The sequence below is a fragment of the Protopterus annectens genome, chromosome 8.part1 (assembly GCF_019279795.1).
Source record: "Protopterus annectens isolate FY-2018-M chromosome 8.part1, PAN1.0, whole genome shotgun sequence".
NCBI classification, from domain to species: domain Eukaryota; kingdom Metazoa; phylum Chordata; order Ceratodontiformes; family Protopteridae; genus Protopterus; species Protopterus annectens.
In genome coordinates this window covers 255,815,250-255,832,226 of record NC_056742.1, presented here as the reverse complement: position 1 = coordinate 255,832,226, position 16,977 = coordinate 255,815,250, and the positions used below count along the sequence as shown (strand labels likewise).

General features: G+C 37.5%; 1 protein-coding gene across 1 annotated transcript in view; it reads right to left on the bottom strand.

The window, feature by feature from the left end:
• CPNE7 (copine 7) overlaps positions 1 to 16,977 on the bottom strand; it is a 2,789,522-nt gene that overhangs the window by 56,953 nt on the left and 2,715,592 nt on the right. The window contains exon 14 of the mRNA XM_044081847.1: positions 2,835 to 2,968. Coding sequence (XP_043937782.1) covers positions 2,835 to 2,968 — 134 coding nt within the window. The remainder of the gene's footprint in view (positions 1 to 2,834; positions 2,969 to 16,977) is intronic.

Below are 16,977 nucleotides of genomic sequence, written 5' to 3'. Positions count from 1 at the left end.
CCTGCCTCCCCTCTTGTAAGGCCTAAAGGGACCCCACTGTTGTTACGTTTGGAGGTCGGGGAGTCTGTGGTGTGTTGTGCATCAATATCTGTACCAGAGGAAGATTCACCCTGTGAGGAATCTATAAAAGTGTTTTGTTTCCTAAGAATAGATCTTGGACGTTTTCGTCTGGGGGTTTGATTCGTATTTTTGTGAATACCCTCAAATCTAACATGTCTGTTTTGTCTGAAAGGTTGGCCCTTCTCATAATCAGTCTGATCTCTTAAAATTTTTTTGATTTTCCTATCCTTAATTTGGTGTTCAAAACTAAGTAGATCAGAACTTAATTTAGTCAAAAAATTGTGAAAAAAGGGTTCATCCTTATATTGGTTACAATCATTGCATGGTTTACTAACAATCAGTGTTTCCTTATCAATAATCCCTTCATAGTAATGTGATAATGTTTCAACAAATTTCATGGAACATTCCTGTTGTATATTAGACCATGCTGTGGTTAATTGTTCATCTGCCTCAGTAACCAAAGGTTGAATTTTTACCCTAAGACCTCGGGGGGTTATACCCTTGGCCATATAGGCCTTAAATAACTTCAAATGCCACACATTTGATCTTAATGTTTTCATGTTTTTATTGAGGTCCTGAAATAATATATCACAAATAAGTTCAGGACAATCAATATTACCTGAATTAATAGCATTGAATGGTTGTCTGATACCAAAACCCCCTAAATACTTCTTGTCAGAGGAAAGACCAATAAGGATTCTATTAAGGTCCATGTTGAAATAAAGTGATATAATATTGAACAAGTGCTATACCAAATTAAACAACAGTTGTCCAACTGGACGGCTGTACCATAAAGCCACAACACCATGTCCTATTGTAATGAATGTGGATATTTGTGTATATATCCAAGGAAAAAATTAATGATCTTTTATTTATAGTTATTTATTATTTGGAATACTGGACAATAATTGCCTCAAATTTAGGTTAGCCAGGACAAATTGAAAATTCACAGAATGAAAATCACAAAAATATAGGACAATAATGGTAGTTGTGAAGCAATAAAAAGTAAAATCCAACCATGGACCTCTATCAATACTATAATATGATATTGTTTGAAACAAGGACAACCATCAATATGTATAAAAATGTCCAAATTTAGGACAAATAATAAGATAGATAATATGTTGTCCAACTCAACTTGTGAAAAAATGCAGAGCAAAACATACAAAACAAATAGTCCAACAGTGTGACAATTGAAACTATGAAAGGGATTAGATATGTAAAAATAGGAATAGTATGTTATAAATGGAACATATAACAGTCAAAAGATGTCCACTATATGCTTGTAATATATGTCCCTAAGAGATAATATATACATATATGTATTTGGTCATCCAAACCTCAGAATAAAAAATAAATGGCTAATAGAAAGTGTAAAAAATTCTTTGTTATGTCAGTATATAACCTGACAAGAGTATGTCTATAAATAACTGAAAAATAAAAAATTGTTTGTGATTGTGGTTCACCCCAAGAAAAAATAAAAAATAAAAATCAAACAACAAAAATTCCTAAGAAATAATTGGAATAAAATCCAATATATGTTTTAGAAAACAGTATGATTGACAATGCATGGACAATATATTTGGTAAACCCCTAATATCTTAAGAATTAGTTCAAAGCCATGGATTCAAGCTAAATGCCAAAAAATGCATAGTCATCCCGTTTGGGAAAAACAAGACACCCATGAATTACCACATAGATGGAAGCCCCCTAAATACAGAAGAGGTAATAAGAGATCTGGGGACCCAGGTAGATAGTAATCTCTCCTTTCACAATAATATTGCCAAAGTAGTTAGGAAATCCTTCTATGTAGCCCATCTAATTACTAAAGGGTTCGCATTTAGAAATAAAGAGGTTATAGTGCCCCTCTACTCATCACTCATCAGACCCATCATAGAGTATAATGCCCCATTTGGGATGTACCTCACAAGATACTTCCAACAGCTGGAGAGACCACAAAAGTACCTCACCAAGAGGATAACTGGCCTCAAACACATGTTCTATGCAGCCCGACTGAAAAAACTCCGGCTGTACTCAGTGGCATATCGCTTACTCAGAGGTGATCTCTGCCTGACTTACAAAGCCATGTCCAACTCAGAATTGATGGGCATGCTCCACCAAAAGAAATCCAAGTCACTGTGAGCCACGTGCTCTAGTTAGCTAAACCTCACCACAACAATAAATAGAACATGCTGGAGGGATAGATTCCTGTCACAGAGACTCCCCATACTTTGGAACAAATTTCCAAACTACATTAGGCAGAGCCCCTCACTAACACTCTTCAAGAGAAACCTTGACGAGTGGATGGGTAACAGAAAATACACCCCTGGGATCACTTCATTGGCTCTGCTTGACAGAGGATCAGTTAATTAATCAGTGGAGTGGCGAAAGCCGACACACTCTTGCTAGGCTTATAAATGCCCTCGGGCAGATAGCCTAGTACCTACCTATGAACCTAAGAAGGAGGTATGGCACATCCTCTGTGATCGATGTGTAAGAGTGAGAAAGGCTAGTGGCCCAGGGAAACAAATTTTGAACTTGACTATATGAAACAATGTACTAGTACAAGTAAGTAAACACAGAGCTCTGTTAAAACTTCAGGGAAAACCTATATATGAGTATCACTCAAGGAAGTAAGTACATTACAAATAAAATGTGGAAATAGTAGCAATGACATTAAAACATGTCATATTAATGTAGGTGAACCCCAGTAATCCATTGTCAACAAAATTATTGGTTTCAAATGATAGAAATTGATTTTGCTTTTTACTTACAGATGCTTCTTTGGTTTTCTCCTCCTCTGCAGCCAGCTTTGCTACCTTGGTTATAATTGGAGCAACATTTGTTGGTCCATAGAGCTGGATTTTAGGTAAGCAGTTCTGGTAGGACTCAACCACACCTTGGATTCCTTGTGTAAAAAACAAATGCTATATCAGAGGTCTGAACAGAGATTCAAAACAGATGCAACATGAATCACAAATAATCTATGTTTTTTTTTTTTATTTCTCCAATTAAAAAAAAACACTGAGATGTAGTCCATATCCAACTAAAATGCAAAAAAAAAAAAAAAAAAAAAAAATATATATATATATATATATATATATATATATATATACATTAAGCTTCATTATTTGTCAAAAATAAGTACCGGGCCCCATTCAGGACATTCTAAAGTCATCATTATATTTATTTGTCTATTCAATTATCAAGTGTCTTTTGCAGCTTATCACGACCACTGTTCAAATTTCCAGTGTCATAACATCTGAGTGCAATTATACTGATATGCACAATAACCTGCAATAGGTCTCCTTCATAACAGAGGCAGATAGGAAGGAAAAGGTAGACTTTTAAACATAGCAGGTTATTTTATAGAGAATAAATACTAGGTCAGTGTATGTACCCACACAAAACCTATATGATTCAGCTGTTCTGCATAAACATTCCTCCTGTCCCTATAAAGTAACCTGCTGAATTGATTCATCAAACTTTGCTGTTAGCAATATTTATTTTATTTATTTTTTTAACAGGCATTGTTAAACTAAGTGAGAGCTTATAGCCCACTTTTTTTACATTAAGAAGCCTGATCAGTCAGTTTGCTCCCCTGGAGTAGACAGTTGGGGATTCAGGATAAGGCTAGTTTAAAATAGATAATTCCTGGGTGCAGAATGATATATACGTTCACACCCATGTTATCCATGACTCAGCAGCATGTGCTCTGCTTAACACTGTATGTAGATCATTGTGTGCTTTATACCTAGTCAGCCACTGTAGCACATGCATAGAAGTTACTGAGCATGTGCAAAATCAATGCCATTTTGTATAGTCAGAATGAATGCGGGCATGAATGAAGGTGCACATGTGAGTGTGTATGAAGTAATGATTCAGTCAGTTAGCTTAAATATATGTTCCATTTACAGCTCCTGACGTGTTTATCTACAATAAACAACTTGAACTCATCACTGTGCCTCAATGTCTCATTTGAATGCAAGAGACTTGTGACATGGTGTCAGAATGGGATCCAAAGTTGAAGCATTTTGCAAACTATGAAGCACGCAGTTAGACGTGGAGGAATATGCAGGCGCAAACTCGCTAACATGTCAGAGGTAATTCAAAGGTACTTAAACTTGTTTAAATGATTCTTATGACTTTGAGAAAGTGGTGAAGCATTCAAAATGTTCAAAATAATTACCAAGAGAAACGAAATGTCCGAAATTGTGACAGACTGTACTGATAAAAGTATTCAGAATAATTACAAAAGTGTTTGAAATAATTTTTGAAGTGTTAAAATGTATGATAAGGCTAAAATGGATGCATTTTTTCATAATGTACTACATTTTCACATTAAATAAGCATTTTTAATGTATCCAAAGTGTCCAGAGTGGTCGCAGTGTTTGCAGTGTTAAAGTGAAGCCTTTTCAAAGAGATTGTTGTGCATTTGAGCATAATTACAAGTACCTGGTCTATGCTTATAGTTAAATGTATTTTGTTTTTATGGCAGAGGTACTGTATAGACGTGAACTGCTAGTGTTTGATAATAATATTGCTGAGAACTGGAGAGTGTTTCAGAAAGAATATGATATTTTCAGACAGGCTGCATTTTCTAATAAAGATGTACGTACAAAGGTATTCATACTTCTTAATTTAGCTGGCTCAGAAGCCATTGAGAGGGAACGTTCATTTGTGCATGCAACTGCTGTGTATGCAGGGGTAGGGGAGAACTGCCATATTGAGACACAGGCTGAAACATGGAAAGACCCTGAGTGCTTAAAAAATAAATTTAGAGAAATATGTAGCCCTCAAATGAATATTACAATGGAAAGGCACATGTTTTATACAAGAAATTAAAAACCTGGTGAAACTATAGCAGCATATATTACAGACTAAAGAAATAAAGCTAAAATGTGCAGATTTGGTAATCTGAGAGAGGAGTTGATAAAAGACAGGCTTGTGGGTGGCGTTAATAATGATGCTGTGAGAAAGATTTTGCTTCAAGACAGTGATTTAATGTTGAACAAAACCGTTGAGATTCGTCAAATACATGAGCTTACAGAAAAGCATATTCATATGCACATGCTTACAAATGAGAAAAACTTGCATGCAGTGTCTGCCAGTGTGAATGTTGATAGTGTACAACATAAAGCTAAGATTTTATTTATTTAACATCTGTTGACTGGGAAAGTCTAACTAGCACAGAGGCTATTTTCAGTGGAGGCCCGGGGAGAAGCACGCAAAAGATGCATGTATTTAGAATGTGGGAGGAGACCGGAGTACCCAAAGGAAACCCACATGAACGCAGGGAGGACATGCAGACTCCATACAGAAGGTATCCCAGATGAGAATTGAACCATAGAACCTCTTGCTGTGCGGTGACAATGTTAACCACTGCACCACCCAAGATGAAGAAGGAATATAACCTGAATAGGGACACCCAACCTTATTGTTAACTGTCATAATTGTGGAGGCAGTCATGAATTTAAACAAGAGAAGTGCTTAGCTGTTGGTCAGTGTTGTCATAAATGTAAAAAGTGGAATCATTTCAAAAGGCTTTGCAAGTCTAAAGTGGCACTTACTTTTATTAACAAAAGCAGCTGAAGAAGCAAGTAGATCAGATAGAGAGCTGTGAGCAAACTTTCTACGTTGATGGTGTCTCTTGTGATTAATGAAATAGTTAACACAGTAGATTATCAGTTGGCAGCAAATAGTGAAATATTTTGTACTGTTCTGATTAATGGGAAACCTGTAGAGCTTAAAGCAGACACTGGATCTAAGTGCAATGCTATATCCGCACAAAGTGTTTGCTAAAGTAAAAGCTGGTGAGAAACTTGATTCAGCAAAGTGTGCAAAACTAGTTGCTTATGGTGGTGAAGAGATTCAAACTGATGGTACAGTAGCTCTCATGTGCCATTCTACTGGGAACAGCTATGAATTGCAATTTTGCATAGTCAAAAGACACGTGCATTCATTGTTAGGCCTCAAAGACAGTTTGAGAATGGCACTGATTTCATTTAATAAAAAGGTTCACCATATAAGTATGAACAATGATAGTTTTACACAGAATATTTTTAGTGAATATCCTAATATTTTCACAGATGAGCTTGGCAAACTTCCAGCCACATATTCCATGACATTAATCCATGAAGTAAGCCCAGTTGTTAGACCAGCAAGGAAGGTTCTGGTAGGAATGGAGAGCAAGTAAAAGTAGAACTTGATAAAATGGTGAATGTAGGTGTCCTTACTCCAGTAAAAGAACCAACTTAATGGATATCCTCCATGCTCATAAGAAAAGCTCAGATGATATTTTAATATTTATTGATCTGAGAGATTTAAGCAAAGAGCTTAAACATCCTCATCATCTGATGGACACAGCAGAAGACACAGCTGCTCTCATGCCCGATGCCACTGTTTTTTTTTCAGTCTTTGATGTAAAATGTTCATTTTGGCAAATTTCACTGGATCACAAATCTTCATTGTTAACCACTTTCAGTACACCCTTTGGTAGACACAGATTTTTAAGAATGCAATTTGGGATAAATTCTGTCAGTGAAGTATTTCAGAGTGCAATGGAACAAACTTTTACAGGTTATCCATGTGCTATTATACTAGACAACATTATTGTAGGGGTCAATGGTGAAGTCAAACATGATAGAAACCTCAAGAAAGTTCTAGACTGTTCTCATGAAGTAAATCGAAAACTGAATCTTCAGAAATGTAAATTCAAACTGAAAGAAGTTACTTATGTGGGTCATTTGTTTACCAGTTCTGGCTAACAACCAAATTGTCTAAGTAAGCAGCAATTCTTGAGATGCCAGTTCCAGAAAATGTCACATCTTTACAACGTTTTCTTGGTATGAGCAACTATTTAGGAAAGTTCATCCAAGACCTGAGTGAGCTGTCAGCTGAGTTGACATGCAACAATGTAAACTGGTCCTGGTTGGCACAACACCAAAAACATTTGACATTCTGGAACAGAAACTTTCCAGTCCACCCACATTGAGATATAATGATGTTCACAAACCTGTAACTCTTTTGTGTGATGCATCACTGTATGATCTTGGTGCAGCATGTCTTTAAGAAGGCATACAAGTAGCCTATGCAGCCAGAAGTTTAACTCAAACTGAAATGCAGTATGCATAAATTGAAAAAGAGCTTCTGGGAGTAGTGTTTGCATGTTTGAAGTTCATTTGTTATATTTATTTATGGCAAACCTATTCAAATAGAGACTGATCACCAAACTCTGGTGACAATTCTGAAAAGGCCAATACATACAGCCCCAGCATGCTTGCAATGCATGATGTTAAAACTGCAAAACTATAATTTCAATATTGTCTACAGAAAAGGCAAATTTGTATACCTTCCTGATGCTTTGTCAAGAGCACCCAGACAAACAACAGAACAGCATGATAATGAGAAAAAAGACTTTGACATCATGGAAGTCAGAAATGTTTTCTCATCACATCTTGATGAATTCAGAAATCATACAGCTTCAGACACAGTTCTTCAGAAGCTAAAACATGTTATAAGTAAAGGATGGCCAGCATGACAAATTAGTTTACCACTTGACATACAGAGGTATTTTCCCTACAAAGATGAGTTCCTGATGAAAGATGGAATCATCATGAAAGGTCTTAAAGTGGTAATTCCTTTAGCATTATAACAGGAATATATCAAACTTTTACAGTGTGGTCACCTGAGTACTGATTCAACCAAAGGAAGGGCAAGAGGCATAGTATTTTGGACTTCTATGTCAAAAGATATAGAGAAGGAAACTCTAGCATATTCCACTTGCAACAGTACTAAATCACACCAACAAAAGAACTACTTCAGCTAAATTAGATTCCTGAACTACAATGGCCACCAGTTGCTACTGATATTTTCGAATGGGAATGGTCAGCATTACTTTGTGTTAGTAGACTCTTATTTGAATTTGTTTGAAATTGACCTTCTTCCTAACTTAACGTCCAGCACTGTCATTACAAAATTGAAGAGAAATTTTTCTGGCAAAGTCATATATGATAATGGTGCACAGTTTACAAGTCAGCAGTTCAAGAATTTTGGGACTTTGTCCATGTTACTAGTAGTCCTGAGTATCTACAAGCCAATGGATCAGCTGAGAGTACAATTCAAACTGCAAAGTACTTGGAGAAATCCAGGAGAGATGCTACCAATGTTTTTCTTAACCTACTTAATCTCAAAAACATTCCTTGAGATAATTTACCTGGTTCAGTGATTGATGTCCAGATAGACTAGAACAACTCTTCCGATTGGAAAACAATTTTTGACAATAAATGCAAAGAACAATGGAATGGTCAAGACTCAACTTTGGAAAAAAACATCAGTCACAAAAGTTGTACTACAATAAACCAGCAAACTTCTCAGACCATTAAGACAAGGTGAGACTGTGAGAATGCAAACATTTAAAGGATATGATCAAGTGGAAATTGTCAAAAATATTTGTGAATAACTGAGATCTTACATCATACAATCTGATGGAAGGGATTTCAGGAGGAATCGAAGACACATATTACCAGTCTCTGAACCAGTGATGCAGCAGACTGCCTGTGCCAGAGACTCTATTTCTGAGGGTGAGTCTACATTTGTTCAAATTCCAGAGGACAGTTTACTTTCTTCAAGTAATCCTATTGTAATCCCTGAAGTTCTAATTGGAAAAGAATCACCAGAGTCTATCCCAGTTGCTAAGCCCGGTCAAAGTTTTTATGTGACCAGATCGGGTAGAATTTCCAGACCAATTCTTGAGATACGCAGCGACCTGGACTTGAATTCATTTGTTGTTATATGTTGATGTGATATCTAGCTTGTAAAAATATCTTGTTCTCCTATTGCATGTCAAACAAATCAAAAAAGGAAGGTGTAGATCAACAAACTGATCCCCATAGGTTACAGGAGCTGCCCCGTCCATGGTGTGTGTGTCCACCATGTAAGTAAAATACTAATTCTGCCTACCATAATACTGCTGTTATTTCAAGATATATAATTTCATATAGAACCAAAGGATTGTAGATGTCAGCCATATGCTTGCATAAATGTTTGCATTAATGTTTTAAAGTCTGACCATGATTTTTATGTGACCACTGTTCATCTGTTATCTAAAATAATGTGTGATGCTATAAGCGCAACCTGGATAACTGGATGGGAAACAGAAAATATAGTCCTAGAATTCCACCCATGTGCCTGGTGGACAGGGGAATTGGGTGCTGATTTGTCTAAACATAGGCTAAACTTTTGGCTAGGCTTATAAGTGCCTCAGGGCAAATAGCCTAGTAACATTCTATGATCCTATGCTCCTATAACCTCCTATCATGAGAATGTAATCTGAGCTGAATTTCATAGCTCACTGGAACATACGCTGCAACTGTTTTTACCTGGCTGCACTGTCTTCATTATTTGTGTATTAATACATACCTTTCTGTTAGCAATTGTTATTATTTTATTCTTAATTCCACTAGCACTGTTTTTTTACTTTTTTTCTTGACTAAATAGAAATGTGGCAGAGTCTTCTTGATATTTACTGTATGCCTGCTTAGCCTCCAGGAGGATTCCCGCTGTTGAGTTATTCTGGAGTTGAAAGTGTTTTTACTGTAAATAGTTGTGAGAAGGTTTTACTTTTTATGTCAAGGATGCATTTGAATGGTTTTCTAGCTCCTGGCTGTCAGTCTGAGAATACCCACCCATACACTAGATATCCTAGCAGTTTAATCTCCTCTCACTTGTTTTTTTTTCCACAGCCTTCTCCTCCTCTAATATTTCCTATTTTCTCCCTCTTTTTTAGCTGTCTAGCCTCTCCAACCACACACTGTACTACTACACCCACACTAAGTGTGATAACCACTGAATTATTTTTCTTGCAAGCTCAAGCAACTACAAGACCAGTGACTGAGCTGCGTGTGCAATTAAACAGTATAATGTAGGTTTCTTAGTTTGTTGACCAAGCTGTACCTCTATACCATAAAATACCTGGTGTTATCAGTGATGAACACACCTCCAGGGAAGACATTAGAAGATACTGAGGCAATGCTGTTTGCATATTTTCCCCACCTCACCACTTATATTTTGTGTCCACAGCTAAATCTCACCACTTAAGTGCACTAGAGATGTCTAAATCACTACCCCGCACATTCCTGATCACTCCATTCAGTCTGTACCTGTTGCTTCAGTTTATATGATATCCCCAAGCAGTATTCAGAGAGAATAAAACCCTGCCTTAGCTGAATGCCATAGTGTTACTACATTAATAACCTTTATCTAGCCAGGAAGCAAAAAGGTAATCACTTACCCAAGGCTCAGTTCCTTTCTCTAGCTGATTGTTTTTTTCACAGAACATATTGAGCTGAGGCTTCAACCCGCTCCATTCACCCTCCCCTCACTCAGGCTCACTCCGCTCCCCTATCCTACCCCCATTCCCACTCACCCCCACATACCCTAAACTTATGCTTACACTTAGCCACACCCCTTCCCAATTACCCAATGACACACCATACAACTCTAATAACACTCAACAACTGCTATCACTCCCTTAAACCAAATTTGTCCTCAGACCAATCAACTCTCCCTACCCTTTACAGTCTCTGCCTTAGTCCATGCCATCTCACCTCTCATATAACAATAACCCTACTTCTCCACCTAAACTCCCTCTGTTATCCTTGAATCACACACCCCAAACTTTTCCTCATACAACATGCTCCTACTTCTTACACTCCTAACTGCCCTGCTTACTTCTACTTACATAGGTGCATCCCTCCATAATCTTTAAGTTACAAATATGTATGCACCCACAAAAGTATTCAACACACAAGCACCTAATTTGCGGACTCATATCCTCATTTCCCCATAGCTGTTCACTAGCTCAAACATCGAACAAATCACACTTAAATACACTACCACATAAACAACCCCCCACTTCCATTGCTACTAGACCAAGTTATCACCCAAACTCTCTTATCTATTCCGATTCAAATTATCTCTACTTAGCTTAAGTCGAGACATACACCCAAACCCGGGCCAAACCACTAGCCCCATACAACCTACCCACAAAACAACTTCTCCACTCATAACCCCAACTGTCCAACACATAACTCCTCTGATCTACTAATAATTAACATGAACCTTAGAATTACTGTAAATAAAATACCTAAATTCCAATCCACTCTCTCACTATACTCCACGACATCTTAGTGCTAACCTGGTAAAAGAACCACACAAAAGATAGTGAATTCATACCACATGGATATAACATCTATAGATGTGACAGCTAGTCCAAGTGTGTTGGTGGCATAGCCATTGTAATATAAAATCAACCTAACCCTACAACACTTAGATAGTCATCCACCCCAATCCTCAGATCCTAAACACAAACAAGAGCATTATCATCATTGCTGCTTGCATACCTCCTGGCAACAATACCCTGACAATTGAAAACCTGCTCTACTGGGCCTCTTCCACATACAATCATAAAACAATAATTATAGGTGACTTCAATGTAGACTGGACCACCTGTAACTCAAGCAACCCTACTAACTTTATAAACCTCTTTGGATTCTCTCAATTAATCTGCACAGCAGCCAGAATAGACAAACACAATAATAAACACTCAATACAAGATTGGATACTGACTAACCGACTTAAACTAGGCAACATCTTTGGTTGCCACCCAGACTCAGTTAGCGACCACATGCCCACCTACATCCTCAGACAAAAAAGCTCCCCAGCAAAAAGTGTAATATATAAATACATCCGTAGCAAAAAACACTTCACCATTGAAACCTTTAACCAACTCTTAAAACACCACAACTGGGGCCATCTAAAACATCTTCACTTAGATGATTCTGTCCACTATTTCAATAAAATATTCCTAGATACACTTAACTGTCTGGCCCAACTCAGAAGACTACTCTTCAAGGCAAAACCAACTCTATGGCTATATAAAGACACCTAACAAATTATGAAACAAAGAGATAGAGCCTGGTTACACTATCAATCAACCAAAACCCAAACCTCTCTGCAGACATATCATCACCTTAGAAATCCAGGTAAACACCACTCACAAAATGACAGAAAGTCCTACTATACCTTAATGCAAAAAAAAAAAAAAAAAAAAAACACCAAAACAATCCTCATAAATTCTGGGCTACAATAAAACAACTCTTAAATCTGGGTCAAACCACCACACCCCCTCCCAAACTACCCACTTCCACTGAGAGTACAGCAGCCCAACTAAATTCACATTTTATAAACTCCATCTTGTCACTAATAAATAACAACACCCCACTTACTATTCCCAAATGCACTAACCCTTAATACCCACACTCTCTCATTTCAGCCCATTCAGACCAGATATATAAAAAACTCTTTCTTCAACTAAAACTCACCACACTTATTGCTGATCAATTGTCCAATGAATTCCTAAATTAGCAGCAGACTCAATCTCATACCCAGTCTCCCTACTCATCAACTGCTCCCTCTCTCAACAATATGTCCCTAAACTTTGGAAAATCTCATACATCATTCCCTTGAAGAAAGACGGCACATCCACTGAATTATCGAAACAGACCGATTGCCATATTTCCTCCCTAAGTAAAATACAAGAAAAATGTATAAATTCACAACTAATAACCTATCTACTCCAAAATAACATCCTCTCTAGCTCCCAACACAGCTTTAGACCCAAGCATAGAACCACAACCACACTTCTAAGCTTCACAAATCTTGTTAATCAGTACAGAAACAGCAGAAAACTAGTATTATCCATCTTCCTGGATATGCCAAAAGCTTTTCAACTATTTCCCATTGAAAACTACTTAATGAGTTAGCCAACATTAATCTCTCCCATTCAGAATTCACTTGGTTTCATAGCTACCCCTCTGAATATCAAAAAGCAGTGAAGTGGCAAGATGGAATCTCAGCCCAACTCCATGTCTCTGTAGGAGTCCCACAAGGCTCAATTCTTGGGCCACTTCTCTTCTCAATATTCATCAATAAACTCAGTTCTGCTTCCAACCAGGCCACGATTGTGCAATACACAGATGATTCCACTGTCTTCTACAAAGCCCACTCCCTCCCAGAACTCCTACTTAGAACTCAAACAGCCTTCACAGACACAGAAAACCAACTAATACTAAACCCAAGCAAGACAAAACTTATGCTTTTCACTAATAACAGAACTCCATTATCCAACCCCCTTAAACATTCTTTCTTCTAATAATACCAAAAATCAAAACAAAAAAGAGGCAAAAAACAGAAACAAACAGTTTTTGTATGTTAGTGTTTTCGTCAAGTTTAATAACTCAACTTCTTCAGACAAACAGAACAACCATATCAGATACAGTTAAATACCAAATGCAAAATCACATGACCAAGGGTAAAAGTCATATGACCAAGCAATGTTAAACTTTTAAAGTGACGACATTACTTTTGTGAGAAAACAATTTTGACTGCATATAAAGTCATTTAAAATACATTTAAAACACTATCCATCCTCTGAAAAACATTCAGCATCCTCATTTTTTAAAACATACACAAATAAAAATACACAAATAATATAAAATTATAAACTATTCAATGAGTCAAACTCTTCAATTTCAGCATGAAGACTATAAAACACAGATGATCCTGGTTGAGTATAAGCATGTGTTCTAATCTGCCAAATTAACTTGTGCTTCTCAAGTCTTAGGGTTTGTGACCCTCCCCTTTCATCCTACTCAACTTGAGCTATCACTCTGAATAAAAATGAGTGGCCTGGCTGATTGATCACATGTTTAGCTAAAGCACTTTCCAATCTACCTTTTCTAATATTATATAGGTGTTCATGCACACAATCTCTTAATGTATGGTCAATCTTGCCTATGTCAAAACTAGGACAAGACTGGCACTGGGCTAAATACACTGCTCTATTGGAATTACAGTTGTACTTGCCCTTACAAGTATACTTTCTCCCTTTCAGTGTGTATGTATAACCCACAACCATATGCTTACAATAGGCACAGGCTTCACATTTAAACAAAATTTGTTGCCTTGTTAGTCCCAAATTTTTTAATTCTAATAACCCTTTCAGGTTTTGAGCTCTTCTAAAAATAAATTTAGGGTTAGCACCTAGTTTATTCGGGTCTATATTATCACAACAAAAGTGCATATGTGCGACTATGAAAAGATCAACACATAATGCAAAAAAATGCAAAAGAGTGAACGGCCATGTAAGCAAATTTTTCCCTAGGGAAAAAACTTATGTGGCCATTCGCTAAAAACAAATGATTTAACATCATCCACCCCCCACACCCCCCTAACTAAATATACCAACTCCGAGATTGCACTATACAGAAGGAAAGAGCAACTCCGGGAAGTGGCCAACTATCTCCTTGCCCTATGACAAATTCATCGAATTGCTTAAATGCGATTCGATGAATTTGTGTCGCTCAAAACGCATTAGCATAATTCACCTTTCGTTGTGATAAAATAGACCCATTTCATCACTAAGGACCCCTCTGATACTATTACACTCCAATTCTTAATCAAGATCTGTTTAATGTTGCCAGACTAGCATATTGTCAACCTTTGTCAAGAAGTCTTTTTTTTACTATCTGATATGTAACATGGTCTTAGATACATATGTTTTATCTCATTGTGTAACTAATCTGTGGAGCTTTTCTCTCCAGGCCTCTGCTGACAGGCCACTAGTCCAGTCAGACCATCCCAGTAAACAAATGTAAAATAAATAATAAATTGTGTGTACTGTACCTAGTTAGCCACTGTAGCTAGATAGCATGTGTATATAAGTTACTCAGATCAGTGCCATTTTGTATAGTCAGTCAGAGTGAATGCAGGCATGAATGGAGATGCACATGTGAGTGTGTTTGAAGTAATGAGTCAGTCAGTTAGCTTAAGTATATGTTCCATTTACAGCTCCTGATGTGTTTATCTACAATAAACAACTTGAACTCATCACTGTGCCTCAATATCTCATTTGAATACAAGAGACAAGCAACAGTGTGAAACCACCCTGGCCTCTTCCATGAGTGATTGCCTACCCTCCAATAGGCATCACTAATGGATGAGTGGGGCAGCTGGTATCAGGCACTCAAGCAAATCCTCCTCTGACTGATCCTTTCAGTGCTTTTTCCACTTATCAGATATGTGTAACCTACGTCATAGTTAATGCTTAATACCTCTTTACCATAAGGCTGTTTAGAACATGTACTTAAATGGTTGATATTATTTATTGACTATAAATCATCACTTGATTTCAAAGAATCAGACATTTTAAAGTGTTCAAATCAAAGGTCTGAGTCAGAATTAGGGATATCTTTCTCCTGAGGCATGGTATTTCTCAATGGATAATTCCAGAGAACCTGCCTCATGGACATATGCTCATAGAATGCAGTGCTTTTGTTGAAAGAAAAATGTATGAAAATTGTCTGGCATCTTCTGGTGATTCTGTAACCTTTTGTATATACTTGCAACACAGTTCACATCAGTTGTCTGAACATTAGCATCTGCTCATTGATGTAGTACATAAAACTTCCCTCTTGGACCACACAATGCTGTGTACTTCTTTCTTGCACAAAACAGTACTGTGTACTTCCTACTTCCACCATACAGTACTATGTACTTCCTCCTTGCACCGCACAGTACTGTGTATTTCATCCTTGCACCACACAGTACTCTGTACTTCCTCAGTGCAACACACAGTACTGTGTACTTCCTCCTTACACCACACAGTACTGTGTACTTCCTCCTTGCACCGCACAGGACTGTGTATTTCATCCTTGCACCACACAGTACTCTGTACTTCCTCAGTGCAACACACAGTACTGTGTACTTCCTCTTTAAACCACACAGTATTGTGTACTTCCTCCTTGCACCACACAGGACTGTGTATTTCATCCTTGCACCACACAGTACTCTGTACTTCCTCAGTGCAACACACAGTACTGTGTACTTCTCCTTACACTGCACAGTACTGCGTATTTCATTGTTGCACCACACAGTACTCTGTATTTCCTCCTTGCAGCACACAGTACTGTGTACTTCTCCTTGCACCACACAGTACTCTGTACTTCCTCCTTGCAACACACAGTACTGTGTACTTCCTCCTTGCACCACACACACCAAATAGCATGTTTATAACATTGGAAACACTATAGTTGTTAGTGCAGTCACTTATTGGATATTGAAATACAGTAATGTTCACTGAAATGAACTTTCAATGGTTAGGGTTCAATGAAGAAATGTTCACCGAATTGAACCTTCAATTAATTAATATAGACCCCGGCTAACTTCCATTATGATTCTGCCTCTATGGCAATATTGGTTAGAAATCAGCAGAATTTGAAATGCTAATTTTTTGATATTTTTTTATAAACTTGGCAGTGTTCAGGATTTTGATTGGTGGTGTTGTTTTTGGTTTTGACCTTACGTTATTGACCCCATTTATACAGAAGTTGTTAGCTTTTTTTATGACCCCATTGCACCCTTATTCATAGATTTATAGACTGTTACTAGGCTAATGACTAAGCCTAGCCAAGTTTTCCTGAAAGAATAATGATATCCTTTATCCAAATAGGACACTGAGGGCCAGGCATTAATAAGGGACACGGGTGACAGGCTCAGTATAAATGTCCTATTCCCGATCTACTTGTATATGTTGTGCTTAAACTGGGTAATAGACTAACTCCCCCTCACATGGATGGGAAGCCTGTTCCATGGGAGGGGCAGTCTCTGGGATGCACATCTGTCACTCCAGCATGTTCTGTTTAAGACAAACTCAGGTCTGTAGATACTGTACTTCTCGTACTCTTTGCCTTATGAATATGTAGGCGATTCATAAGTGTGGGGTCTGTGGATGCCTTGTAAGCCAGGCATAGATCACACCTCAGCAATCTATAGGAGACTGAGTACAGGGAAAGGGCT